Here is a 27,253-nt window from a genome sequence, read left to right as displayed (position 1 = left end):
ACAACGAGGCCTCAATTTCAGGCTCCTCCCGCTGAAACTCCAGAGCATTTCCCCATTGATGAGAATTCCAGGAGTTGATTGCAACCTCGTTCTGAGCCAAGCCGACAACATTGCATCGCAAGTTGGCCTGAAGAGGAGCCTTGACCGACGACAAGAGAAAATGCTCAGAAGGTAAAATTTGGAATGAGACCTACTGCTCAATGTATCCGACTTGGGCTCTATCGCAGTCAGCCTCAAATTTTGACTTTGCCTCGGTCAAGTGGGACCAGATGTCCCCAGTTGGCGCTTTTTGTTTTTAGGCACTAGAAAGCCCATTTTTACATTTATGCTCTCATTACGACCCTGGCGGATGGCAGTATTATGGAGAAAAGTACTGCCAACAGGCTGGTGGTACTTCTCCCCATAATATGACATTGGCAGTTTGGCTCTAGCCAAATTGGCAATGTACCACTCCGTCCACCAGTGTCCGCCAGCAGAACACCGCCAGGCTGTATCATGGGTCATGAAACGGTCTGCGGCGGTCTACTGGTGTGCTGCTGCTGGCAGCAGAGCCACCTTACCGTCACCCGCCGCCATGACCATAGCAGGAATTCCGCCATCCTTCTGGCGGAATTCCACTACGGTCATAATATGGCAGTCGGCTGGTAGCCACGGCGACGGTCTTTTGACAGACGTCGCCACAGCAGTAGGCGGTTTTTACTGCCTCTGTCATAATGAGGGCCTTAATCTTTAAAAATTAATATCTTCAGTCCCTAAGTTGAACTTTTTTCATTTTGGTGTTGGTTTAAAGGTTCAAATATTTCCTATTTTTATAAATTGGTGTTTAAATGTTATTGTGTGTTGTGCTTACTTATTTACTGTTTTGTTGATATTAAATGCTTTACACACCTGTCTCCTAAGTTAAGCCTAACTGCTCTTGGACCAAGCTATGAAGGGTTGAGCAAGGATTAATTTATTGAGACCTTGACTGGAAGTAGGGTGGAACTGTGGCCTGTTACTAAGTGTAGGTACCTACCTGTTCTTATTAATAATCCACTTTCCAACTACACTTGTCCATGAGTGCCTGGATTTGCACCAAGAAGTTGATTGTATGCAAAGGCCAGAGATAAGCAAAAAGCTGTATTTCAAACTAATAGTCAGTACATTTTTTCAGACTTTTGGATCTTCTTCTATTGAGATGTCAGCATGAGCCCTCTGCTGACGGTTACTAGTTGGTGACTGTGTGAGCATTGACAATGCAAAGATACCATGGGCCTGATGCAAGCATGAAAATTGAAGGCCTTGGCCTTCAGGGTTGGTTAGTCAAGGACAGGCGTAATTGGCTTGTAGTGAGTCCTCTTGCAACTGAGTCATATTGCCAATTACAATGGTGAAGCACCTGCTGAGGTATGAGGAGAGTTTTTGCTGTTACCTTTATACTCAATGCTTACTTACTGGCAACCTTTCTTCCATTTCTGCCATATGTGGATAGACCAGAAATAAGCTCTGTCTCCCAAAGTGGATCACCTCATAGATCTAGGAGTGAGATATAGCAGCAATACAACGTCTTAAAATCTACACTTTTTAAATAATAATCAAATGGCACCTATTTCAGGCTTGTCTACACGATACATGTTATACCTCTAGATTCATTTTCAGATGGCTTTTTTGTGTAATTATATCTTTCATGTATTTTATTCTCTTTTCACTTCCAGGCACTGCCATGTTACCCGTTGTTGCGTTCCCTTTCGAAGACTTCTACATTGATACCCACCACATTGCTCACACCATTGCTAAGAGAGAGCAAACTCTACTCTTTTACATTGGATTGCTTGCAGCCTCTCTCGGTGCAGGAGGAATAAGAGCAATTGTGTGTCCACTCAGTGCCTATAGTCTTCAGGATTATGGACAAAAAGAGCTATTGTCCTTTTTTAACTGGTAAGTAGCCTTGCAATATATGTTGATATTGACTGTGAGGTACTCCTTTTTGAGGAATGGAGGCATCGCCTGAAGGGCATGTGCAAACATGACATTGCAAAGCTTAGCAACCTCAGGCCCACGTTAAGAAATATCGATGTCTGGGAGAGAATGCTATACATGTCCTCAATCACTCCATCCCTCATTCATCCACACAGAGAAAAAATAGATAATTATCATTAAATATTTTGTCCATTTACCCTAATCAGTACTGGTATCAATAAATTTATAAAACAAGATTTAGCGCTGGTTAGTGAAGTATAGTCACTTTACATGCTTTATAATGTTTTATTGAATTAACAGTACCAAAGTAAAAAAAACTTGTTTTATTAATTACCGAGGATCTGCGAATACTGTCAGCATATACGATCTATGTACGTTAACAAACTATTGTTTGAGAGCCTTGTAAAGGCTGTAAATGAGTTTCTTTTGACATTTCTGTTGTTGTAAATACATTTTTGTTGAGAACTGACCAGTCTTGCCCTGAATACACGTGAAGTGTTATCTAGACATTTAGGAGTATAGTGACATTTTAACAACCCTATAAACTAAAAAATCGTATTATTGGTGGTAAAGTCAGTGTAATACCAGATGTGAAGTGGAGTCAGTATTCCAAAGGCTTATGAAGGAGATATAAAAGATTGTGAGCATATTCAATATTTCCAGGACAATATACTGATGTTAGACCACAACATCCAACAATTAATATGTTTGGACACGATTTTGCATATATTACTAGATAAAGGACTAACTTTGAAGGGAGACAAGTGCAAATTTGAACTGTCAGGTGTAGAGTAATTAGGACACAACATATCAAAGGATGGCATCAGCCTCAAAGTAAAGCTGCTTAAGGCTACTGAGTAAGCTCTCAAACCAAATGAGGACCAAATGAGATCCTTCCTATGGTTAGCAGAGTATAACTAAAAATGTGTTCCTTATTTTGCAGACAAAACTAATCCTCTCAGGAATGTATTAAAAAAAGGGATCTCATTTTTGTGGAGTGTGAAATGCCAAGTTCTTTTTGACAAAGTACAGTCCGACATTATATTGGCAGGTCCCTTAAAGTTATTTGAAACAAGAGATAGTAGCATAATTTTTACTGATGCCAGTAACTTTGGGTTGGGTGTTGTCCTTATGCAGAGGAGAAGCAATGAAAGGGAGGACATGGTTGATTTTACTTCAAACGTGCTTAGAGCTGCAGAACAAATCTGCACAACTATTGAGAAGTAAGTCTTGGCATTCTGGTGGGGAACTCAGTATTTGTCCTTAGGTGTGTAGAGTTCCTTTTCTTTTAAGAACAGGTCCCAAGCAATTGGTTGAATTGCTTAGCCCAAAATGGTGCTAAGGCTACTCCCAAATTGCCAAGTGGAAACTTCCCTTGCAAGAGTTTGATTATAATATTGAGTATTTTCCTGGCAAGAAGAATGTGATTATTGCTGATTTTCTGTACAGGATGCCCCTTAGATGTTTTGAGTGTTGAGGTGGTGGATGGTAATGAAGCTGTCTGTTTGGCCAATTCAATTAAAAGTGTGTTGAGTGGGGCACTGGACAAATGTGAATGGAGAGATGAGTTACAGAAATATTCCGTTCTCAGTAAAGTCATGTGTTGGGTCATATAAGGATGACCTAATTTCAAGGTGACAGATGAGAATTTTACCCCATATGGTCATGTGGCTACTAAATTGACAAGTCCATAATGGACTACTATGAAGGTTGGGGCAGATAGTACCACCTGTACGTTTCAGACAAAGAATGTTTGAGTTTGCACATGTGGGTCATATTGGAATCAGATCAATGAAGCACATGGTAAGAGAGGGGTTTTGGTGGCCTGGTGTAGACAAAGCTGTGGAGTGTTTCAAAAGAGACTGTGGCCCATGTGTGGTAGATGATAAACCCCAAGTGAACCAACCCACCCCAAATAGGCCTGTTGAGTCTCTATTGGCACTATGGGCAAAATTGGCATTGGATATAGCTGGTCATGTAAAAATGTTGGGCGAAAATTCCAAGTTTGCTATTGTCATCATGCACTACATGTCAAAATGGCAGAAGTTGGATTTGTGAGTAGTGATTTCCACTTTGGTCATTAATTTTTTTTACAAAGTGTTTGTAAGGGAGGGATACCCTGCTGAGATTGTCTCTGACTATGGCACACAATTAGTGTCAGAAGAAGTTAAGTTATTTTTAGATTCACCTGACTTTAAACACATTAGGACTTCCCTATACCATTCTAGAAGCAATGGTCTGGTTGAACGCTTCAACCACACTTTGAAGGGTCAGTTGCAGCTGACAACCATCAGCAATTTAAATTGGAAGCCTGTAATAGATGACATGTTGTGGATGTACATGACAACCCTAAAAGCTGTATGGGGGTCTATCCTTTTATCCTGTTGCAGGGTAGATTCCCTGGTTCTAAACTCAAGCGTGAGTGGATGGGTCATAATCACATTGATGATGCACATCTGGCTGGGGTGGTGGGTGTCAGGAAAAAAGTACAAAAGAAGTATACAAGTGTGGGCACAAGATCAGATTTTCGGGATTTGAAGTGGGAAGTTGGGTCTGGCTCAAGTAGCCGGGACATGTCCTCATGGGTGAATCCAGGATTTCTGCCCCCAAGCAAATGGTCAATGTATCTCCAAATGTGATCCAAACCAGTGATGGCAAAGTGAGGAAAAAATCTAGGATTTCTGTTATTCCTGGAGGTAAGGGTGATTTTGTGCAAACTCACCTTATGGAAGGATCTAAGCAAGAGTATGCAAAGGAACCGTGTGTAACCTGTGCAAGAAATCAAAGGCACAAACCTGCATGGCACAAGGATTACATTGTTGGGTGTCTATCAGCCAAACTTGTAATGTAAAGTTTAAATTTCCTTTTGCCGCATGGGATAGGTCATACCCTAAGTTTCCATCATATGTAATGTTACATCTAGTTCTATAATGAAGCTGTATTTGTTTTATTGTGTAACTGTGTATTGTTTTAGTTTCATCCCAGATGCTTGTATATATTGTTTGATTTTTGTGTTTTGTAGGGAGAGGATGTGGTGGTTTGGCTCAATGGAGGAACTTGGAAAGAATGTAAAATGTCGTGGGTTGGGAGTTCCGGGACAGGGGTTTGTAAGGAGGAGAAATGGGGAGGAACTGAGTTTGAGAGGTCGTGTGATGTACTGTTGGAGTTACTGCTGTACTTGCCTGAGAAATAAAGCTTCAAGCATTACCTTCAGCTGTGTGGCCCCATCATTCGATACATCTCCAGTTACAGTCAGGAAATATGGGACAGATTGAAGAAATGTGGCACTGCACCCAGTGCAGTACCACTTTTCTAGCGCCCCTTAGCTCCCCCCTACCGCCACTATCTGTGCGCCGTATTTAAAATACAATGCCCCATGGCGCAGGGTAGGGGGCAATAGCGTCAGATTTTTTGTGCTATTGATATACTGTTCAGAGTTAGCGCCAACATTTTGGCGCTAACCCTGAACAGTACATAGGGGCCCATTGTAACCAATGGTGCAACCCCTTTTAACGCCTGCTCTGAGCATGTGTTAAAAATGCTGTAAAAATGGCGCAAAGAAGTCCTTTAGATTTCTTTGCGCCATTTTTTCCGCTCCCCTAATGGGGGAACGCCCCCCTTGCATACATTATGCCTGGCACTGGCATAATGTAGCGCAGAGGGTTACAAAGCCCGGCAGTGAATGCATTGTGCCACTTTGTAAATCTGGGGCTGTGATTTTGGCCTCGTTGGGCCACATTAGCTTAAAAAAAATGACTCTAATGTGGTGCAAGGAGGCGCTAGGCCCTCTTAAATCTGGGCCTCTCCACTCCAGGGGCACTTGGAAGAAGGTTTCTTCAGTAACATTGAAAAGGCCACAGCTCCAGACACTTACCCTCTCATGCTGGTGAACACAAACGTGCATCTTTGTTTCACTCTATCAAGTCTCAGATTCTGGAGGACTGACCTTAAATTTCTAACTGATTCACATTCTCCTTCATCCCAGCACTAGCCTCAACATTCCAATGTTGACATCACTGGATGCTTCCGCTCTGACTCCCACATGGACCAAATAAAACAAAACCCTCTAAAATTTAATTTCTAAATTTAACCAGAAGGAATTTGGAAAAACGTCCCATGATAGGGATTCACAGCTGTGCAATGAAAGCCACCTTCCCAATGATGGATAGTGTCTCAAAAACCTGTTTCTCAGTCCCAGCTGTTAATGCCTTTCCAGCGGCATGCTCAAAAAAGATAATAAACAATACTAAGACCTATCCCTAAAAAAGAGTGTGCAATCCACTTTTGTGATTGTGGATGATGGCATTTATGTTAATCCTTACCACCCAGTTCTCTCCACCGCCACTAGATCTTGAGGTGGAATGGCCATTCTCAAAAGGCAGGGAGAGCATGTCAGTGTTTTGATCTGTGGCGGCCTATACCCTATATGTACATGGTCTTTCTGATTACTGTCCACATATGTATGTCATGATTTGTCTTTCTTCTAGGGATTATCAGCCAACAGGATGCTACATTAGGTCACGGTTTAAGGAAGCCAGGAACAGCATGACAATATGCTTCAGCCTAGCCCTAACTGCCCGCAATTACTTCTATTATTGGCCTGTGGGTATGTGGTCACCTGCCTGGGTGACTCAGCCAGAGGGATGGTGACGCAGTAAACTATTTCAGTCAAATAGATTGACTGTTTGTGGCCTCAAGTAGAGTGCTTTGGGTACGGAGGTATAGGTCTGAGGACTATCTTCCTACTGAAACTGGCATGTACAAAGAGTGGAATTTTGTACTCACACAAAAATATAGCCAGGTATAAATTTGCTAAGTAAAAGCCTGCCTAGCTAATAACAAGAAGCAAAATCACCAAAGTCGCCAACAGCCATTCTACTGTATTGAACAAATCAGATGTATGAACATACACCACAAGAAGTGAAAAAGGCTAATGTCTTGTTAGATATATGTGAGCATGCAGACTGACTCCTGATCCATTGTGCATGTGGAGCCCCTCACTGTAGGTTAATTTAGCAGACCCACTAAATATATTTTCAACTCTTCAATGCAAGTAAAAATTATTGTAATCAGTGAACCCTCTTCGAACTTCAAAACTAGAATTACGCAGCTCAAAAAAGACAGACTTTAAGGCTGTTGTGAGAAATTGGGTTGTTGGTTGACTGAAGTGTGTGCCCTGGTCAAGCAGTAACCACAATTCTTGACAGGGTAGGGCACAAGCAAACCCCAAATTAACCTGTGCTCACCTTCTGGTAGCTTGGCACAGAGCAGTCAGTCTTAACTTGAAGGAAATGTGTCACGTATTTGTGCAACACTTCAAACAATAAAACAGTAAAAACACCACACAAGAAGGATCCCACAACAGGTTAGAATACTAGAACTTGGTTTAATAAATAAAGCAAGACCAAAACAAAAGAAATCCAATAAATTGAATTTGAGTTATGAATTTTTGAAGAATAAATTTGGAAAACAGTGCTTAAAACCAAGAAGCGACAACAGGTGTTATCTGGTCCTACTGGACCAGGAAAAGTAAAAAGTTCAGGCTAACTACAATGGACCATGGGCCAGTCAGGCCTGCTAAGCCAAAGTACCCTAAATCCTGGTTGCAGATTGTTGCGTGGGTCTGAAACTAAAATGTGTCATGCAGCCGGGCTCATGCATTGGTTCTGAGAAGTGGTGAGGCTGTGGTGTGAAATCCTGCTGCATCAATGTGGAGGATCCCATTGACAGAGCTTGCGATGTGAAAAGTGGAGTCAAGGATGTGTGGTGCAGTCAAGATGATGCATTGGTTTTGATCGATGCAGTAGCGGCAATGAGGAGGAGGTTCAGCATCATCGAGGCTGGTGTCGATGAGGGATGCAAGAACCTTGTGCTGGTGAAAGCATTGCGCAGCAGTGGTTCTGAAGGTGATGCATTGGTCCTAAGATGCAGCAATGTGAGTCTGTTGCCTCTGTACCGACCCAGGCAGGAGTGGTGATGTGCCGGTTCTGTTCCACTCAACAGTGGTGATGCATCTGTTCTGCTGTCTCAGCAGAGGATGGATCGGCTCCACTGGAGCAAGCACCTTAGGCCCATTTCCAAAGGTCCAGGACTGGGGTGGCGCCAGTTGGCAGGGCAGATTCACCTGAGGAGGAGCAGAGTGGTTGGAAGTCTAATATGCCCCTGAGACTTCAGATCAGGAAGCCAGCCAATTAGCCCTTCGAGTCACTATGGTTCTGGGTTGGAGAGATACAGGTCCATCCTTTCTCGTTCCCAGGCAAGAGAGCAGCAGGCAGCAGGTTAGCACAGCAGAGGAGAATGATTTTGGATAGGGAGGCTTAGGTCAACAGAGTAGTCGTCCAAAAAAGTGATAGTCCTTCAGCTGCACAGCAGTCCTTCTTCTTGGCAGAGTATCTACAATTCCAGAAGTGTATTGAAGTGGTGGTGTCAGAGGTACAATACTTATACCCATTTGGGCCTTTGAAGTGGGGAAGACTCCAAAGACATGCCTTTGAAGAGCACATACTCCATGCCCTTCCTGCCCTGCCTCAAGACTCTCTACAATGGGTATGCAGCCCTTTGTGTGGAGGCAGGACATAGCCTGTTCAGGTGTAAGTGTCAGCTCCTTCGTCCCATCCTGCCCAGGATGGCCCATCAGACTGTGGATGGCTCATCAGTCATACCTAAGTTCCCTTTGTGTGGTGCTGGCTAGGGAGAATGCACCAAAGACAGGAAGAAAGTACCAAAGGGCTAACATCAGAAAATGCCAACTTTCTAAAAGTGGCATTTTTAGAATTGCAATTTAAAATTCGACTTCACTATAAGTTGTGATCCTAAATTGTGATTCCAGAGACACCAAACTTGAAAAATCTATATCTTCCCAATTGGAAGTAAACTTATAAAAAGTTATAAGGCAACTCCAATTTTGGGGCTGCCTAGGACCTACTTTAGGGATGGCTTGAATGCATTTAAAAGGACATTTTGGGCCTGGTCAAAGGTTTATTTGGCCAGGTTGACATGGAAGTGTAAAACTGCACACACACAGACTCTGCAATCGTAGGCTGTTAGAAATGGTGTTTCTGGTTGGCTCACATATCAGTAGTATTCTGCTACCTTAGCAGTTGTCAGAACGTTACACATTAGTTACTCTGCAAAACTAGCAGTAGTCACATATAACACACATGTTACTTAGTATTCTGCAACATGAGCAGTAGTCTGGAAACACGTTATTACACCAAAGCACTTGTCATAGAAATATCATAAACGTCCATAGCAGGAACATTATAAAACGTATGGCAAGTCAGAAAACCATATTAGCATATTATGCCATAAAAAGAAGATTTACATACACATATGAAACATCATGAAACAGGTAGGCAACATATAAATCAATAAAGTCTTTAAAAAGAACTTATGTTGTCGATATATTGTCATTGGGTAGTATCTGGTTAGATGTAGGCACCTCTAGTGCCTGCAGAACGAAAAATGGGTCTAGTACCAAAATGACTCCAAGAGTCTCCAAATCGTGGGAAAAATTCCCCTGTACTTATACTCAGTCCTTACAGTGTTTTACAATGGTGGGGAAGAGGAGGTTCCAACCAGTTACAACTGGTTCTGGGAGTGCCCCCTCTCTCCTCCAGCGCAGGCTCCAAACATCAGTGGGGGGTTAACGACCCTATTGTGTGAGGCCAGGGCACAGCCTTTACAAATGTAGGTGTGCCACGCCTCCCCTTTCTCTCAGCCCAGGAAGACTATCCAGTATGTAGATGCACCTCTGTGACACCTCCACACTCCCTGTGTACAGGCTGTCTGAAAAGTATGCACAAAGCCCCAACTGTCACTCTGCCCAGACGTGGATTGGAGTCAAGCTTCAAAACACCAGAGTCATAAGCACAGAGAAATGCGCACTTTCTAGAAGTGGCATTTCTGTAATAGTAATAGAAAATACACCTACACCAGTAAGCAGCATTTATTATCACCATTACAACCATATCAAACATGCCTACGCTACCCCTCATGAATCAGACAATACCCATTACACATAAGGCAGGGCATTTCTAATGCAATCCTATGAAAAGGCAGCACTCGCAGCAGTGAGACACCAAGTTAGGCTGTTTGACACTACCGGGACAGGCCACACAACCTGGCACATGTCCTGCCCTCTACATACATGGCACCCTGCTCATAGGGCTAGCTAGGGCATATCTTAGAGGTGACCTACATGTAGTAAAAGGGGAGTTCTGGGCCTGGCAAGTAGATTTAGATGCCAGGTCCCTGTGGCAGAAATCTGGGCACAAAGGCCCTGTGCTAGCAGGCCTGAGACAGGTTTGAAAGTCTACTTCAGTGGGTGGCGCAAGCAGCGCTGAAGGCCCACTAGTAGCATTTAACTTAAAGGCCCTGGGTATAGAGATATCACTGTACAAGGGACTTATAGGTAAATTAAATATGTCAATTAGGTATAAGCCAATCATACCAACTTCAGATAGGAGAGCACCTGCACTTTAGCACTGGTCAGCAGTGATAAAGTGCTCAGAGTCCTAGAGCCAACAGCAACAGGTCAGAAAAATAGGAGGCAGGAGGCAAAAAGATTGGGGATGACCCTGCATAAGGAAAAAAGTCCAACATAGACGACATGTTTAAAAGGTTACTTAAGTGAGTAGCACAATCAGTGTAGCAGGCCCACTAGTAGCATTTAAGTTACCGACCTTGGGCACGTGTAGTCTACTTTTCTAGGGACTTATAAATAAATCAAATATGCCAACTGGGGATCAGCAATGTTACCATGTTTTAGGGAAAGAGCACAAGCACTTTATCACCGGTCAGCAGTTGTAAAGTGCGTGGAATCCCAAGGCCAGCAAAAACAAAGTCAGCAAGAACAGGAGGTCTGAAAGCAAAAAGTTAGGGGAAACTATGGCAAGGATGCCAGATCTAATACCCATCCATAGTATTCTACCATCTATGCAATATGTGGGGGCACAGTAAGTAATAATTAGGGGTGGGCAAAGTTACACTGTGTAAACTATCATGCATGGATGCTATGCAAGATAGTCCGTCCGTATGACTATCAGGACTTTCGCAATACTTTTCATCAAGAGAACTCAATTACACTATTTTTTTGCAACAATACAAGATCTGTCCTACCCTTCCATTGCATTTACTCACTGCCATGAGACATTCCACTGCGAACCACCTTTGCCATGAGGAACAACTGTGCGATTGGTATAAACAGAAGGAAAAAGTAAATTACGTGACAACGTGTAGTCTAATAATCAGGGAATGAAAGAGATCATGCTCACAGAACAATAACTAGGCACGAACTTAGTAATGATATTCAGGAGCCGGGAATGCTACATGCCTGCATTACAGTAAACTACCGCCAGGAGAATCTCAAGGAGCGTCTGAGTTTTTTGAAATAGGCGTTTATACATTTCACATGTTTAGGACAGAAGATTGCCAAAAGGAGAGGCACACATTAAAACCCAGGCCTAGCCTGTGACTGGATGCATTTCTTTTCAAGTACGTCTGATGTAGTTTCTCACTCTGGTTCTCAGCAGATAGGGTTACCCTGAGGGCATTTCGCAGGTGTTACATTGCCAAGCTGTTCATGTTCTGGTGCCAAGAGGGGTTTGGGTTTATTTACTCTTTTGGGTATGCTGAAACTAATCCATGGTGATGCGGCGTGCTTCCTTCCTTCCATCTGCTTCCCTGGCCGGCCCAAAGGAGCCAAAATCCTTTTCTGTTTTTTTCAATTCCACTCTGAATCCTAGTCATTAATTAGCAGCGTTACTTTGATTAAATAAGACTCACGAGGATGAAGATTTGAAGAGCAATCAGTTGTTCTAAACGATGTCACTGGAGAATGTACTTCTCTGCTGCCAGAGCCATTCACGGGTGCGTTTAATCAAAATGGTGTTCTATCAAAGTGACATATCCGGTGTTGATTAAAGAGGAGGCGGGATCATGCAGGGTCCAGCACACGAGGAGCTGGTCCTTTGTGAAAACAAACAATGGCTAGGGACCTGTCATCTATGCAATTTTGAGTCAGCAGTAGTAGAGTTTGTCAGTGGTGTTCGCTGTACGACTAACCCAGATTGGTGCTGGCGGTAATTGCATTTATCAATAATAAACGAATGAAGGTTTAATTTGTTGGGAACATTTTTATTTTTGAAAAATACAGCTGAGTTTCACTTTATAGTGAAAAACGATGTTTGTGAAAACTACACTGGCAACAGTGAAAAATTACATGATCTGGCGTACTGTGGTCCGTGCATCACGAGTCAAATTTACTGTTACAAATTAAAATTCCTCCGGCATATGCTCTGGGACTGCACGGTTGTGGTGGGGTACTGGGCGAGGATATTAACTGAAATAAAGCGGGTATCTAGCTGCACGGCCCTACGTACGATAAAGGGGCCCCGTTAGGCCTCTTCCACAGACCACTAGTCACTAAGGCCAGCAATAGGTTTAAAGACCCGGCATTGCTTGTGGCTTGCAGGCTTATTACAATGCATTGGAAGCCGTGCACATTGCCTAGCATGGCACAACGGTGGGCAGCAATGCTTAAATGGGGTCAAGCGGAGGCAGCTGCTCTGAAACGCGAAGAAATAAGAGGTCTGCGGAAATATCCCATAGCAATGGACTGGGAAGCTTTGCTCAGTGACTTACACTCCCACGCAGAGGTGCCCAGGACTCTTGCAAGATGATTCATGAGACCCCCCTACTACCCCTATTTATCCTTCCGCTCCAACTCCAGTCGGAACATGCACCCTTCAGTTAGCGTGACATCTCAGATGAAGTTAACTTACTACCCGTAGCCTGCGTCCAATGGTTAGGCCCATACAGAAAACAATTATATATACACGAAGGTCATAAATAGTGTATCATAAGACGGTTCCTTCTGTAGTTACGTTATCAATACATGTGAAAGCATGAACTATTGGCTCCTGCAATGTCGCTGGTGCTACATATGATAGACAAAAATAATATGCAATGCTCCTTTAGACACTGGGGCAGATGTATCAAAGTATTGTTTTGCATTTTCTAAATTACAAATTTTAGGAAATGCAAAATGGTATGTAGGAAAAGAGCGATTCCTTATTAGCGATTCCCACAGTCGCAATCACTATTAGGGAATCGCAATTAGGAAAAGCAATTCCATTCGTTTCTATGGGCAATCAGGCCCATAGGTGTGAATGTGTTTGCATTTCCTAATTTGTGATTCCTTATTAGGGAACCGTAAATTAGGAAATGCAAAACCCAGGGTGCAGATGGCCTAAGTCTCTCTTTGAGGCACCCCAAAATGTAATTGTGCACATCTGAAGTGCATATATGCTCCATGGGCATGTGTGAGCTACATGGCACTTTTAAAAATGCATTTTAATGCAGTTCTAAAAATTGCACATGGTTACCATCAACTTGGAGTTGATGGTAATAGCATTTCCTAGATTCCCAGTTCACATTTAAGAAATGCTTGAAACATGTGCTTATGAAATCGCTAATAGGTAACTCCTATTTACGATTTCATATTTAGGAAATCCCAAATTGTGATTCCCTATTTGGAGTCGCAATTTTTGGGAATTGCAAAAATTGTGATTCCTTAAAATTGGACTGCCAATGCCTTTCATACATTCCAAAGGTTATTTTGCATCTGCAAACTGTGGAATTTTGCGATTGGCACCATTTGTGAATGCAAAATACTTTGATACATCTGGCCCATTCTCACCAGTTTACTCTGTTGTACTTAACTGTACTTTTGTCTTTCAATAAAAATGGTAAAAAAAAAAATGCAATACCTCTGACAGCTTTTACCTCTGACAAATGCACATCATATGATGAATACCACACAGAAATTTCAATAACGCTGCAATAAAACTAATTGATATAGTCTTTTTTTAGATACACTGAGGGTACCACAGAATTCAGAGAAATCTTGTGGTTTACCCTCACATATTTTTAATAGGCATTCCTGGATCCCAGAAATGTATCCAGATTAGATTATTTCTAAGAACTCCCTCAAGCAAATTCCTTGAGGTTGAGTCCACCCTGGTAGTACTATCTTACCAAGGTGGGGTGAGGTGGGCAATGATGAAGAATGTCACATTACGTGAGTGAGCCTACCTCATCCAGTTCTTGGAATAACCTGAAATGGTGGTAGATGAATATGTATAGGTAGGCCGATTCAAGAATTATTTTGGGACATAGAGAAAGGCTTTAGTGCCCAATTGAGCAGTGACTGCATCCTTTTTGTGTGAGATATTGGGTAAGGACCCACTGTGAAACAACTCCATGTAAAGTATAACATCAGAGGTTACACGTAGAGAACAGTAATAAATACTGCATCAGTTCTAACAGTGCAGTATAATTTGGTGTACTCGTGGTAAGAATGGTGTTCCCTTATCCAGGCGAGGGTGAGAAACCTAGGGGAGATGGGGATAAAGTTTGGATAAACTGGCCAGCAGAGCCACATGGAAAGGGAGCACTAAGGTGTATGCCGGGGGATGGAAAGCGTGAAGGTAGAGAAGGTATTAGGGGATGGGGCTTCTTGGTGATTCTCAATCTTCGTCAGAGTGATTTGAAGGGTAAGGGGCTCGGTACCAGAGTGGGAGAAAGGAGGGACGATTGAGAGGCATAAATGCAGAGATGGGTGTAATTTCTCTCAATCTGGGCATTTAGGTTGTGTTGGTGAGGTGCAAGTTGGTGTAGTTCACTGGAGGGAGGTCATTATTGTTCACAATTTGTAGGAAGTGTGTAAGGAGTGTATCCCATTCGGGAGAGAAGGGATGTGTATGAAAATGACAGACCTCCTCATACCTTGGAGCCGCCTACTCCAGTCATCCTTATTTTCGCATCACACCATGCCACGAAGCAATCGGGGGTGCCCATGTGGCTCCCTTTTGGAGCGTGAGTGACCATTTGGCCAGCAGAAACACCATGTTTGCAAAGCGTGTCCGTACTTTTTGCTGTTTCCTATGTTTAAATATTGCTAAGGCTCATGCTTTGCATGTGAGGATGTTGGGGACTTCCGTAACCTCTCGTAATGTTGCATGTATCGATTGCCAGTACTCCTGAAGGGCCAGGGAGGACCACAGCATTTGGCCTACATTTGCATCTTCATAGTGCCAGTGTGGGCAGCAGTGACACACCTCAGGGAAGAAATAGTTAGGATGAGCTGGTGTCAGATAGGCCCAGTGAAATGTAAGGAATTGTATATTCTTAAAGCGGGTGTATCTTGAGTATGACTGGGGAACTTCTAGGGCCTGTTCCCATTCGGAATCATGTAGTGCCCTTCCAAACTGTACCTCTCGTTTGTCCCGCAGAGCAGCGAGGGGAGCATCAGTAAGCTCCCAAATGGCTTTGTATATCCAAGTGATGAGGCAGCATCCTTCTCTCATGGTGAGTATAGTCTGTATAACTGGGTGTGTGTTGAGTTCTGTCTCAAGTGTGCCAGAGGGTCTGGCAGGTATAGTGGAGTTGTCGGCAGGTGAGGAACTGGCCCGGGGAATGTTGTGGTCTGTAATGAGCTGTTGAAAGGTAGGCAGCTCCCATTAGAAAAGAGCTCTCCTATGGTGACTAGTGACTGCTCCATCCAGCTTTGTAGCTGCCAGGATCTGTAGAAACCTGGAAATCGGGGGAGGCTTTTCAAAGGGAGTTCTGGGGCGTAATCAGGGGTGTGATTTGTAAGACGGTGCATATGAACCAGGCATGTGTGGGCCACCGTCACCTGCAGGGTCCTAGGGGTTGGAAGGTGGACCCTGGGGAGGAGTAATCCCCACATTGTGGTCGGAGACAGAGGCGTAGGCCTATTACATGGTTCCCCCAAGTTGCGTCAAGCCGCACGCATGCCACTGGGTCACTAGAAAATAGGCTGTGAAGGACGGGGCACTCAGACTACCAGTAGTCGCAATTTTTTAAGGCCGATTTACCAGCGCTTGTTACACCAAATAAGGTTGCAGAGCAGCATGTCTATTTCTAAAAAAAAAAAGTTATTGGTGGGACTATGGGGAGATTCGCAAAATAGTAGAGGAGTTGGGGAAAGATTACCATTTTAGCTAGAGATATCTTACCAATAGGAGCAAGGGGCAGGGCCTTCTAAAAGAGCTCTTGTAATTTTGTGACTGCCAGGGAAGTCTGGAGGTTGCCCTTGTTCATGTCTAAGCGGCTTGATAGAGTGGATCACAAGATAGTCTCACACCACCTCAGCGGAGTATTACCCAGTTGTTTCCCTCACGGTGTAAAGCCAGGGCACAGTGGATAACCATAAGATTCCACCCAGTTTACCTGTAGTCCTGCTTCTCTGCCAAAGTCTGACAGTACCATATGTAGTGGGATGAGGTCACCATCTGTATTACGTAAATAGATGAGTAAATCTTCTGCATAGTGGGACACTGCGTGTGTCCGATCAGCCAGGGAAATGCCCTAGGTCTGACCTTCCGTCCACAGCTCAAAGGTAGGGGATTCCATGGCCATCGCGAAAAGCAAGGGAGACAGTGGACGGGGGATAGGATAAGACAACTTGAGTGCATCTTGGAGGTGAGGCTGGTATAGAGCATTTTTGTATATGTGAGTAGGCGGATGCCTATTTCCATCCGGGTGAGGACCTGAAAGAGATGTTCCCAAAATGAATCAAACACCTTCTCAAGATCTAGTATGAGGCAAGTTGCCTGTAGGAATCACAATTGCACTTGGTTTAGTATGTAAAACAAGCTTCTGATGTTTTGTGAGGTGCTCTGCCTTGGGATGAAGCCATTCTGATCTGGATGGATAATTTCAGGGAGGACCTGGGCATACCTACTGGAGAGAATTTTCCCTAAAATTTTGTAATCTGCTCCTAGGATAGTGATTGGTCAGTATGATGCTACAGCAGTGGGGTCCCTCTCTAGTTTAAGAATGAAGATTAGAAGGGATTGCTGAAGTGATTGAGGAAGCTCTCCTGTGTGCAGTGTGTTGTTGTACATTTCTGATCCGTGAGGTGCCAGGCTAGCAGAGAATGTGTGTTTTTATTCCATTGACAGCCCCTCTAGGCTGGGGAATTTATTTCTAGTGAGCTCCTTGATTTCCAGCCTCATATCTGCTGTTTTGATGGTAGCATCCAAGGAGAGTCTGGCAGCATCTGGGATGTGCAGGAGGGTGGGGACAGATGGGAAGGCAGTCCACCTATCTGCTGATGAACTGTGGGGCTTCTGGTACACGGATGTGTAGTATGTTAGGAATGCTTGGAGCATGTTGACTTGCACACAGAGAGTGGTGTACGTGGGTCTGGCAATTTCCAAGTTTGGGCTTGTTGGAGTGTTTTGTCATATTACCCAGGTGAGGAGACAACCTGATTTCTCGCCCTCTCTGTGTATTTTGGCAGCATGGCAAAGGTAAAGCACCATAAGTGCTCCGGAAGGGTTTCATAGTATGTCTTTTCTGCAGTAATCTCTGGGGCTTTTGCAGGGTCCCGGTTGGCCTTCCTCTCCAATTGGGGCAAGAGGCCCTCCAGATCTATGATCTCACTATCTAGCATCCTACGGACTCAAACTAGCTCCTCTATGCAAACGCCCCTCGTGACCACCTTCAAGATGTCCCATTTAAGGGTCCTAGTGGATATTTATAATTTCTGACAATTCTGATAATTCTGTGTGTCTAGTGTGTGTTGCTAAAGACAGGATCCTTCAGGAAGTCCCGAGAGAGTTGCCATGTAGGTGTCGGGGTGGGGAGAGGCCTCGTGCAGATCCATGATGTGTGCATTATGGTGAGAAAGAAGGCAGCCAAGGTAATTGGCGTGGCACAATTTGGGAAGCAATGGATAGGAGCAAAGACTGTGATCCACGTGCAGAAATAGATCATGGGGGGAGAGTAGAAAGAATATATGGGGTTATTACAACTTTGGAGGAGGTGTTAATCCATCCCAAAAGTGACGGTAAAGTGACGGATATACCACCAGCCGTATTACGAGTCCATTATATCCTATGGAACTCGTAATACGGCTGGTGGTATATCCGCCACTTTACCAACACTTTTGGGACGGATTAACACCTCCTCCAAAGTTGTAATAACCCCCATAGTCTGCTGTGAGGATGAAGGACTCTCCATGTGTCTGCTTGCGCCAAGTGGTGTATCCAGCCCAGGAAACGTAGGCACAATTGAGAGGGCAGGGTAAAGGTGGGTGGGATCAAGGACACAGTTGTAGTCCCCACCTTGCTCCCATGGCCTTTGTGTATTATGTTCTAGTGCTTTGGAGAGCATGGTCCAGAAGGCTCCCTGATTGGTTTTCGGACCATATATACTCCCTAGGAGGATGAGCTAGCCATCAAGATGGCCCTCAAGAAGTATGTATCTTCCCTCCTTGCCAATTATGGTTACTAGTACTGGAAGAGAACTCCCAGTCTGATTCAGATGATTGCACCACATGCATATACCAAGTAGGAAGTGGCGTGTATGATACTCCTTCATCTCTTGCATAGTCGTTCTACTTCTCCTGTGATAGTGTTTGTTTCCTGGAGGAATATTATATGAGCTTGCTGCCACTTGGTATATAAATATACGGGGTATCTCTTCCTTGCTGCGTGCATGCCTGCACATTTAGGGTTATGAGTCTAAAGTTCAATGGGGAAGCAGTGCATTTATGAGGGTGCTTGTGCAGTGTACACAGGGGCCACCTTTCCCAGGGCCACCTTCATCCACTGATGCTGTGTCCCTGGGGTCATATAAGGCGTGTAGCGCCCACTTGCCAAGGGGGGTTGTGTGTGGGTTGGGTGGAAGGGTGCTTGCAATGAAAGAAGAAGAAGAAAACATTTGGGGCCTACTGCAAACAGCAGTGCGCCCAAACAGTGCATGATTGAAAACCTTATGGTAGAGTGAAGGGAGTGGCTCAACTATCAATAGCTAGATCCAGAGGGATTTGCACCCTGTTGAACCATGTCTAAGATGCACCAAGCACAGCGGTGGCTGTGTGATGGCAAGAGTATGGAATCGCCAATATGTACATTTTTACTGATGAGTCCCGCCGGGTGTGTGGGTGGTGAACTGATTGGATACTCACTCTGAGCAGTGGGTATAGAAGGAGGTCAGCTTTCCCACTGATCCAGACCCAACAGGGGGGATCACGTCTCAAATATGATGACTGTGTTGTGTGAGGGGGCATGGGAACCCCTGCAAGGGTAACCTGGTGGGTCATGATCCTCACCGGTGAGAATGTGGGGTGTTCCCCATCAGCGCAGTGATCAAGAATGACTATAGAGTGGTGAGTGGTATAAGTTATCTTAGTGACCATAGTTAAGTATATGAGAGGAGAATTAGATTGTAGTGTTCACAGTTTGAGAAGTCACCAGTGGCGGGGTATGTGAGCCTTGGCCGGAATCATCTGATCGAACTGTATCCTCATCAGAGGTAAAGATGTGTGAACCTCTCACCATCCATGAAGCTATTGCTGTTCCCTAGCTTCGCCGATGACTGAAGGGCTCATCGGTGGTCCTTAATGATTAGGGGTTGTGGGGAGACCCCCTTCTTGGTTTCTCCTTGCACCTCCATCGTGGTCTAGGGATCCCCACCAGGGGGGTTGTGTTTCTCATGTGGAGGATGTTTGATGATAGAGGTCAGCCCAATCCCAAACCACCTCAGGTGGGCCAGGAACAACAGGAAGTATTGGATCCCAAGTTGTTTAAGTTGTCATTTGAACTCCAGGAAGGAGGAGCACTGCTTCTGAAAAGCTCGGGTGTAGTCTGGGAACCGCATAATGACCATATCCTCCACTCTCAGAGGTCCATTCAGTCTGGCGCCTCTAAAAATACAGTCACGTTACTTAAAATGCAATCATTTAGCTTGCATTGAGAGTTGGGATGCACCCTGTTGAGGGTGGAGGGATGGCACTCATTGGCCCTCTACAGTTCGGTCTCCTTCATATTGCCATTACAGTGCCTTTCTCTATCAAAACTATCTATAGGACCTCTAATGTAGTAAGTATACCATATTTCTGCACATTTGAAGGTGATATAAGAAACTACTAGTAGCGTGATACACAGTGGCAGGTTACCTTTCGAGGGTGGTGGTAATGTCAGAAGTGTCTGGGACCCTTGCGTGTTGGAGGATCCATGAATGAGTAACTATGCTTTAATCAAGAACCAATTTTTTTTTTCAGAACTGTGTGTGGTGAGGTACATCAATTCTGAGTTAGGGAGTTATGAAGCTCTGTACTTGAAGCTTCTGTAGAGCGAACCATTCACCATGCTGCTTGGAATTTTTGAGTGGGTGTAAGCACATTCCCTTCTGACTGCAGAAACAAATTGGCAGGTTTGCTTTCTAGCATTTAGGCCAAAAGGTTCTTGCCATGACAAGTCTTTGTAGGCCAGGCAGATTATCTGAAATTTGAAACTCCCCTTTGGAAATGAGTGGCTTGTCAGATGTTGCTCTAGACTGGAGACTTAGGTCCTGAAATAGAGTTTTGTGGGTGGAGTACAGTCCATCATTGTGGTGAAGGAGATCACCTCTGTCATTATGAAAGAATACTGTTTTATCCCCACTTCCCGGGAGTTTTCTACCACAATTTGAAGGTCATTATAGTTTTTTTCCTGTCCTTCCTGGTGGTGATAGACAGGGAAAAAATACATTACACCTCCCACCCTAAACAGGGCAGGTGGTGTAATTTCTTTTCTCTGGTGGCTGTGACTCTTTTGGGCCATCAGGTGAAGTCGTCTGTTGACAGATCTAATGGGAACCCCATTGGTGGAATTCTTAAGGGCTGCCCATTTCTAAATGACGTGTGCAGACCAATAGTTTGGCAGGCAAGCGACTTGTCTCCTTTGAGACAGAGTGTTCTCTCCACAGAACACTAAATAGGGCTTTTAGTCTGAATCGAAACTTACTGCATGGATTTTGGTGACTTGTAGGTTTTCTGGGATTTATCTGGGAGTCAGAAGCAGAGGTTCTTGTAGGATTTGAGGCTACACACACTGTGGCCAGCTTAACAGGAAATGTATGCTTTTTGATGAGAGTAAAATAAGTGTTTAAACTTTATTACTGTGCCTTATTTTAATATGAAGACACAGATCGTGCTTGATCGGGCGGGGGTAATGAAATAACTTGTTGAGGATGGAATATTTTCCATTTGTGGCTTGTCCAATTAGGACATTCCCAGCGTGCTTATGGTACATTTGGCTGAGTGTCTAAGTGATTGCTACCTGAAAGACACAAGGGGTACCTCTGAGTCTATGTCTCAAAATTCTAAGTAAGGATTTGGGCGGCAGTGGAACTGCATTACCTATTTGCTGCATAGCACGTTTCTGAAGGGCAGAACAATGATGCAACGCCATTCTCTGCCTCCACCCATATTGTACATGATCTCCGTAGAAACAGAGCATTTTACCTCCGAACGATGTGAATTTGGCACCTTTCAATAGCAAATTAATTCCCATTTTCTTTTATGAACCTTTCTTGAAAATGGATCACAAGTGCCTTTTCAACTCAGGTGAAAACAATGGTTTTCGTTTGTTTGGCATCCAAATTGGCTGCAGAAAATGTTTTCCCTCACACCTTCACTAAGTGGTTTGTAATTCCTTTGTTCGTTTACAGTACAATCAGCCATGATACTCGAGCGGAAAATTACAGTTTTCAAAGAAGCATTTAATTGATAGAAGAGTGATGGCAGCTCTTACACTCAGCTTTCAATGGGTATTGTCCTGATTTGTAGCTACATTTTGGTTTATGTTCGGAGCTGCAGGAACAAAGGGCTCCCTGCTTGATTAGAAACTCTTATGTGGAGAGCGACTCCTAATACTGTTCGAGGTTTGCTTTACATATGTACCATTCCTTTGTAATGGTTTATGTCTCACTTGTCGTTTTGGATTTTGCAAAGTCCTGGTATCTGCTGTGCCTCTTGTGAATTTTTGTAAGACGTGATTCGCCCATTTATCTGAAATTTTGCTACAGCATCTGACAATAACCTTGGAACCTAGACACAACAATGAACCGTTGCTTCCGCATGGTTTTACGCCTACATAGATCAATATTTTTCACATTAGTGAAGTGTGACAAATTTGCTAAATATTATACAAATGTACGAATATGAATAGTCTATTTCGGGGGACATGCCCCATAAAACACTACATTAAGCACAATACATTTCATCCCGCTTAAAAACATTGCATACACGGTATAAAAACTCATGTAAACAAAGATGAAACATTCGTTTGCTTCATAAGCAAACATAAAAATGATATTTAAGATGGCATAGGAGCAAAAGAGCCAACAAGAATCATGATGATGGAATACTTCAGGTCTGCCCATGTCATAGCATTAAAAGAGCCAATACGAATTAATTCCGAAGTGTATGGAAATATAGCGAAAACCCCGGACAACACCAGAAACAACCAAATATTTAGGAGTAAAAAACATTTTTCGAATGGACTCTCAAAGGGCTATTAGGGCTTTTAGGGCTACAAGATACATAGACATGCAGATCTCTTTGCTTTAAAATGTCAAACCTGGCCTTTTCCTTAAAAGCCAGACAGCAAATAGATATCTCACGTCCTAAAAGCAATCAAGAGACCAGTGTCTGCACTGAAGATTCAGGAGCGACAGAATATTGTTTCCGCCCAAGTAAAAGTAGAACGGTCTTATCCACGTTCGTCTAGCCCGGTGATATAAGGGTCAATTGAAAAGTGTGTGATCAATATCTTCAATACTTTCTATGAAAAGTGGCTAAAAATCTTGGGCCTGCTACAGAAGTGTAATTTATATGCCTACTTCCACTAAATCAAAATTATCTTATTTAAAATGAAAAGATGGGTACTGGGCAATGTACACAATAAGCCCGTAAAGGTATGCAATATATGACAATCTACACCCACCAAGGCCGAATTACAAAGTAGTTTCACGAATCACAAACGGAGACAAGATGATTTGTGCTTATGTTTGATGATAGTTAAGTGATCGTGTTTCAGTCCAGCATTAGCCAAGAATTTTACCTGGGCATTAAAGGACTATTGTAGATTTCTTCCTTCCACATCATTGAAAGAATGCATGTAATTGAAGGACAAATCTTTTTCACTGCGACGTGTGGCCCAAATGTTCTATTTTTTATTAAGTAATGAATGTTGCTGTGATCAGTATATATATCAGTATATACTGATCCAAAGCGGACCAGTACAGTAAGAAGACCAAAAGTCCATGTACAACTCATGGCAATATATGTAAAGTAGGAAAAAATACATATACAAAGCTGTAAGCACAATTTTTACAAATAGTAAGTCCCTTCAATTTTTCTTATCGAATTAGAATCAATCTGATAATTTATATAGTTCAAATATTGAAACAGACACTGGTTTCATTAGCCCTTCACAACTGTTTGGAGTATATAAGCCTGTTTATGGATTGACCTAATACAGAGAGCACTCCTGTAGTATCCCCACTCTGTCTGTGCCTACACATAGTTTCAATGTATTTTCTGACCGGAAGATCATTTGTCATTGTTAACTTACTGTGCCTACGTGCTTTCATTTTTTAAAGTTTATTGTTGGTCAGTGTTCTTCTTTTGATTACCTATATCCTTTTAGCATCATGAAAGTGTTCATGAGCCGTGGTCTTGTAAAATACTGTCAACACACACAAGTATGTGGACATGAGGAATTTGGACTGTGTCAGTGACTTTATCTTTGGGTAATGGATCATGTGTCAAGATCATTTGGTTCCTTGATTGCACTGTGTAACTAAACTTTGCTACAGGATCTCCAAAATTTCGTTTCTGGGTTCTCTGGAAACTATTGGCCTGATTTAGAGTTTGGCGGATCGGGTTACAGCGTCACAAATATGCCAGATATCCCATCTGCCGTATTACAATTCCATGATATCTTATGGATGTGGTAATACGGAGGACAGAACATCCCTCAAGTTTGTGGTAAGAGTAACCCATCCGCTAAACTCTACATCAGGCCCTATGTGTTTTCAATTGTATTGTGGAAAACATATTTTGTAGTCCACATTTCCCCTCCCAAGCTTGTTGGCTTGTACTGGATTCAGGCTATGCAGCATTGTTGGGAATGCTGTTCCAACCTTGGTGTCCTTCTATCAAGCACCAGTCAGTTTAAACAGTAAAAGTGCCAAGTGTTTAGGTAATACTCTTTCTTTCTTGAACATATTCATAATAATTCGCTGGAATCAAGCTGTAGAAAATGGGTATTAATTTGGGAAGGGGGTGCCCTTCTTAACTTAACGGACACGCTCTGAACACAGTTCTAAGAGGCACTTTGCTAAGTACTTGCTAGCTGTGGCACAAGCAGCAGACAGTTGCACAGAAAAATGCAAGTTAAATTCATGCACTGCCAACAATTTTAATGCCAAAAAAACAATAAAATTGCCCAACTAATTCAGAAAAATTGCAGATGACACTTTCTCCTGCTCATTATTGCTGGAACCTAGTTTACCCTTTCAGAATCCAGGTCCCCCTGACTCCCTTGTTTTGCTGCTCTGTCCCTTGCTGTCAGAAGAACCTTGAAAAGTCCTCTGACACCAGACAGAGGTCAGGCTGGCTCTTGTATCTTACAGGGCCTCCAACCTCCTTCTTTTGATGGCAGTCATTATTTGTACCTGTTAATGTTGGCTGGCATGAACACTGAAGTCCCAAATTGCCCTTCACCCATAAAAACAACCTTTGTCCACTTTGTTGTGCTGGGTCAACTTCCATCTCCTTCCATTCTACACCAGCTATTGCCGTGGACTGCCCAACTGTGGGGAGCTTTCTGCAATAAATGGAGTTCCTTGTCTTGTCCTTGTGTCTTGTGCCTTGTCGGAAGACAGTCAATGCACCACCTTTTACTGGTTGGTTCAAGGATTACATGACTCAAAATCTTCTAAGAATTCTGAAAATCTTTACAGATATCCATGAACTGTCTGCAATAGGTTTCAGAAGTGAAACCACACATGTGAATTGAGGGCTGCCTTCAGGTATGTGTTTACTGATCTCTCCCTGGTGAACTGCAGAAAGTTATTAATCTATAGCATCCCTAAGCAAACAGGTATGTACATTAACCTGGGATAATACCAACATGATAGACACTTCCTAGGTACATCATTGCTACTGCTACTATCCTTGTTGAATTCTAACACCTCCTGGTCCTCTAGTCTATCTTCCCCTGGCTACTCTCATAAGTTATTACTCCCTTTTCCTTCTCTCCTTTCCACCAGTGCAAGAGTTTCTGCTTCCTGTTTCTCATCATCATCTAGGACTGCAGTAGCCTTTTCCATCTCAGGATTCAGTTTCACCTTCTCAAGGGCAACTTGTGCAGTTGTCCTACTACTGCTCATGGGCAACATCACTGGTGGTAGGCAGCCTAAGCAGAAAGACTGCAGATCTTCCCAAAACCATTTGCTCTGTGGATGGAGCAAAGTAGTTTAGCACCTCCTCTGAAGTATCCACAGTTCCCCTTCCAGAGTCAAACCTACCCCTCCCTTATTTCCTGTTGGCTTTATATTCCTTTGGAAAGTTGCCTCCTATATGGAGACATTCCAAAAAACTACCTGAGCCAGACTACACTGCACCCAGGTTACAGGCCAAACTACATGATCTCTGCTTGAGCTAGTAAGGATAGGCCAATCCCATGAAGAACAGAAGGGCCCCTTGAAGATTTGAAAGGTGTAGCTCACCCTACTAGTCCGGTCCGACCATCTGGGGAAAATAAGTACAGATCCTGTTATTAGCACATTATTCAGTGTTCCATCTTGATATTATAAGACAATCTGAATACCAATCAATCAATCAGTATTTGTAAAGCATTGCTACGCACCTGTGAAGGTCTGAAGGGGTGAGGGAGGGGAGGGGCCTCATCCGAAGAGCCACGTCTTGAGGTTCTTCCTGAAGATGGTGTGTAACAGGCTTTGTCTGAGGTGCAGGGAGAGGTTGTTCCACCTCTTCGCTGCAGTGTAGGTAAAAGATCGTCCTCCAGCAGTGGTTTTGCAGATGTGAGGGACGGTGGCCAGGGTTGGAGAGAGATGCTGATTATCCAGGAATATATGCTCTGCAGGCAGGTACTCTTCATTTTGGCAAGGTAGAAGTATGGGAAAATATAAGATCACTTAGCTGCAGATCCTTAAGGAATAGTGGACCTACTTGCCTGCATGAGAATCTGAACTACAACTACCACCTACAGGAAATAGCCAAGCGCAGCTGACTGGAACAAATTTTTGAACCGAGCCCCATGGTCCAAGACCATGAGCTACAAAGTCCTTCAGCCAGTTGCCTAGTCAAAGGGCAAGCAATGTGCTTGAAATTTCTGTTTTACAATATTATCCTTGTTTTATGAGTAGATCATTGTTCCTATATCTATTTACAGTACTTATATTTTTAAAGTAAAGAGCTGATGTTGTGCGGCCTTCTTGGGCCCACGTTGGATATCCAGTTCAGCTTTACTTTCTATTATAAATGTTACATGTTTTAGCTAACATCGATTTATCAGTGACATTTTACACACTTTGGCTTGCACTTTATTATTCCATTGCATATGCTGCTTGTTTTCAGTTATCAGATCTCAACATGGAATCTGTACACTCTGTTCATGGCTAGGAATGTACTACGAAATATCCTAGCGATTGTGTTGCCCATTTGGAGACAACCTCTAACATCTAGTGTTAGAAATGGGGTCTTTGGTTGGCAGTTGGGTTACCCCCTGTCCAAGCAAGGATCTTCACTCTAGTCAGGGTAAAGGAGAATCATCCTCAGTTAAGCCCCGCTCACACCCTTGGTAGCTTGGCACGAGCAGGCAGACTTTACTTCAGAAGCAGGGTGTAAAGTATTTGTACCAGCACACACAGTATCTCAGTGAAAACACCACAAAATTACATAACACAGGTTTCGAAAACTAGGTAATATTTATCTAAAAAAAACAAGACTAAAAACGACAAAAATTCATCATACATAAGTCAAATTATGAATTTTCAAAGAATAAGAGTTTAGAAAACAGTGAGGACACTGTTAGTATACAAAAGTACCTGGGTGGCGTCAAAATAAAGCCGCACGGGTGAGCGTGCATCAAAAAAGGCAAGAGATGCATATATTTCTCACTCGCAAGCAAGAGTGTGTGTTGTTCCTCCTCCGGTTGGGTCAGCATGCATCATTTCTTCTCTCCCGCAAGAGAGCCATGCGTCGATCTGGATGAGGATCCTGAGTCTGGGCAGGCTTTGCGTTCATTTTTCACGGCCAGCGATGTTGTGTCGAAATCCGGTTGCACGGTGTCAAGAAACTGCGCTGCGTGGGACTTGCGTCTTTAACAGCAGCCGCTGTAGGTGTTGCACGTCATTTCTCCAGCCACGTTGCATCAATCTACCAGCCGCGATGCAGGTGGAGAAT

At 43.4% G+C, this 27,253-nt stretch overlaps 1 protein-coding gene across 1 annotated transcript in view; it reads left to right on the top strand.

Moving 5' to 3' along the window:
* SLC15A5 (solute carrier family 15 member 5) overlaps nucleotides 1-27,253 on the top strand; it is a 379,306-nt gene that overhangs the window by 74,270 nt on the left and 277,783 nt on the right. Inside the window, exon 2 of the mRNA XM_069230056.1 lies at nucleotides 1,695-1,917. Within this exon, the coding sequence (XP_069086157.1) occupies nucleotides 1,695-1,917 (223 nt within the window). The remainder of the gene's footprint in view (nucleotides 1-1,694; nucleotides 1,918-27,253) is intronic.

Source organism: Pleurodeles waltl, chromosome 4_1, assembly GCF_031143425.1.
Source record: "Pleurodeles waltl isolate 20211129_DDA chromosome 4_1, aPleWal1.hap1.20221129, whole genome shotgun sequence".
Taxonomy (NCBI): Eukaryota; Metazoa; Chordata; class Amphibia; order Caudata; family Salamandridae; genus Pleurodeles; species Pleurodeles waltl.
The sequence above is the reverse complement of the archived record's forward strand: the minus strand, read 5'-3'. Positions and strand labels throughout refer to the sequence as shown.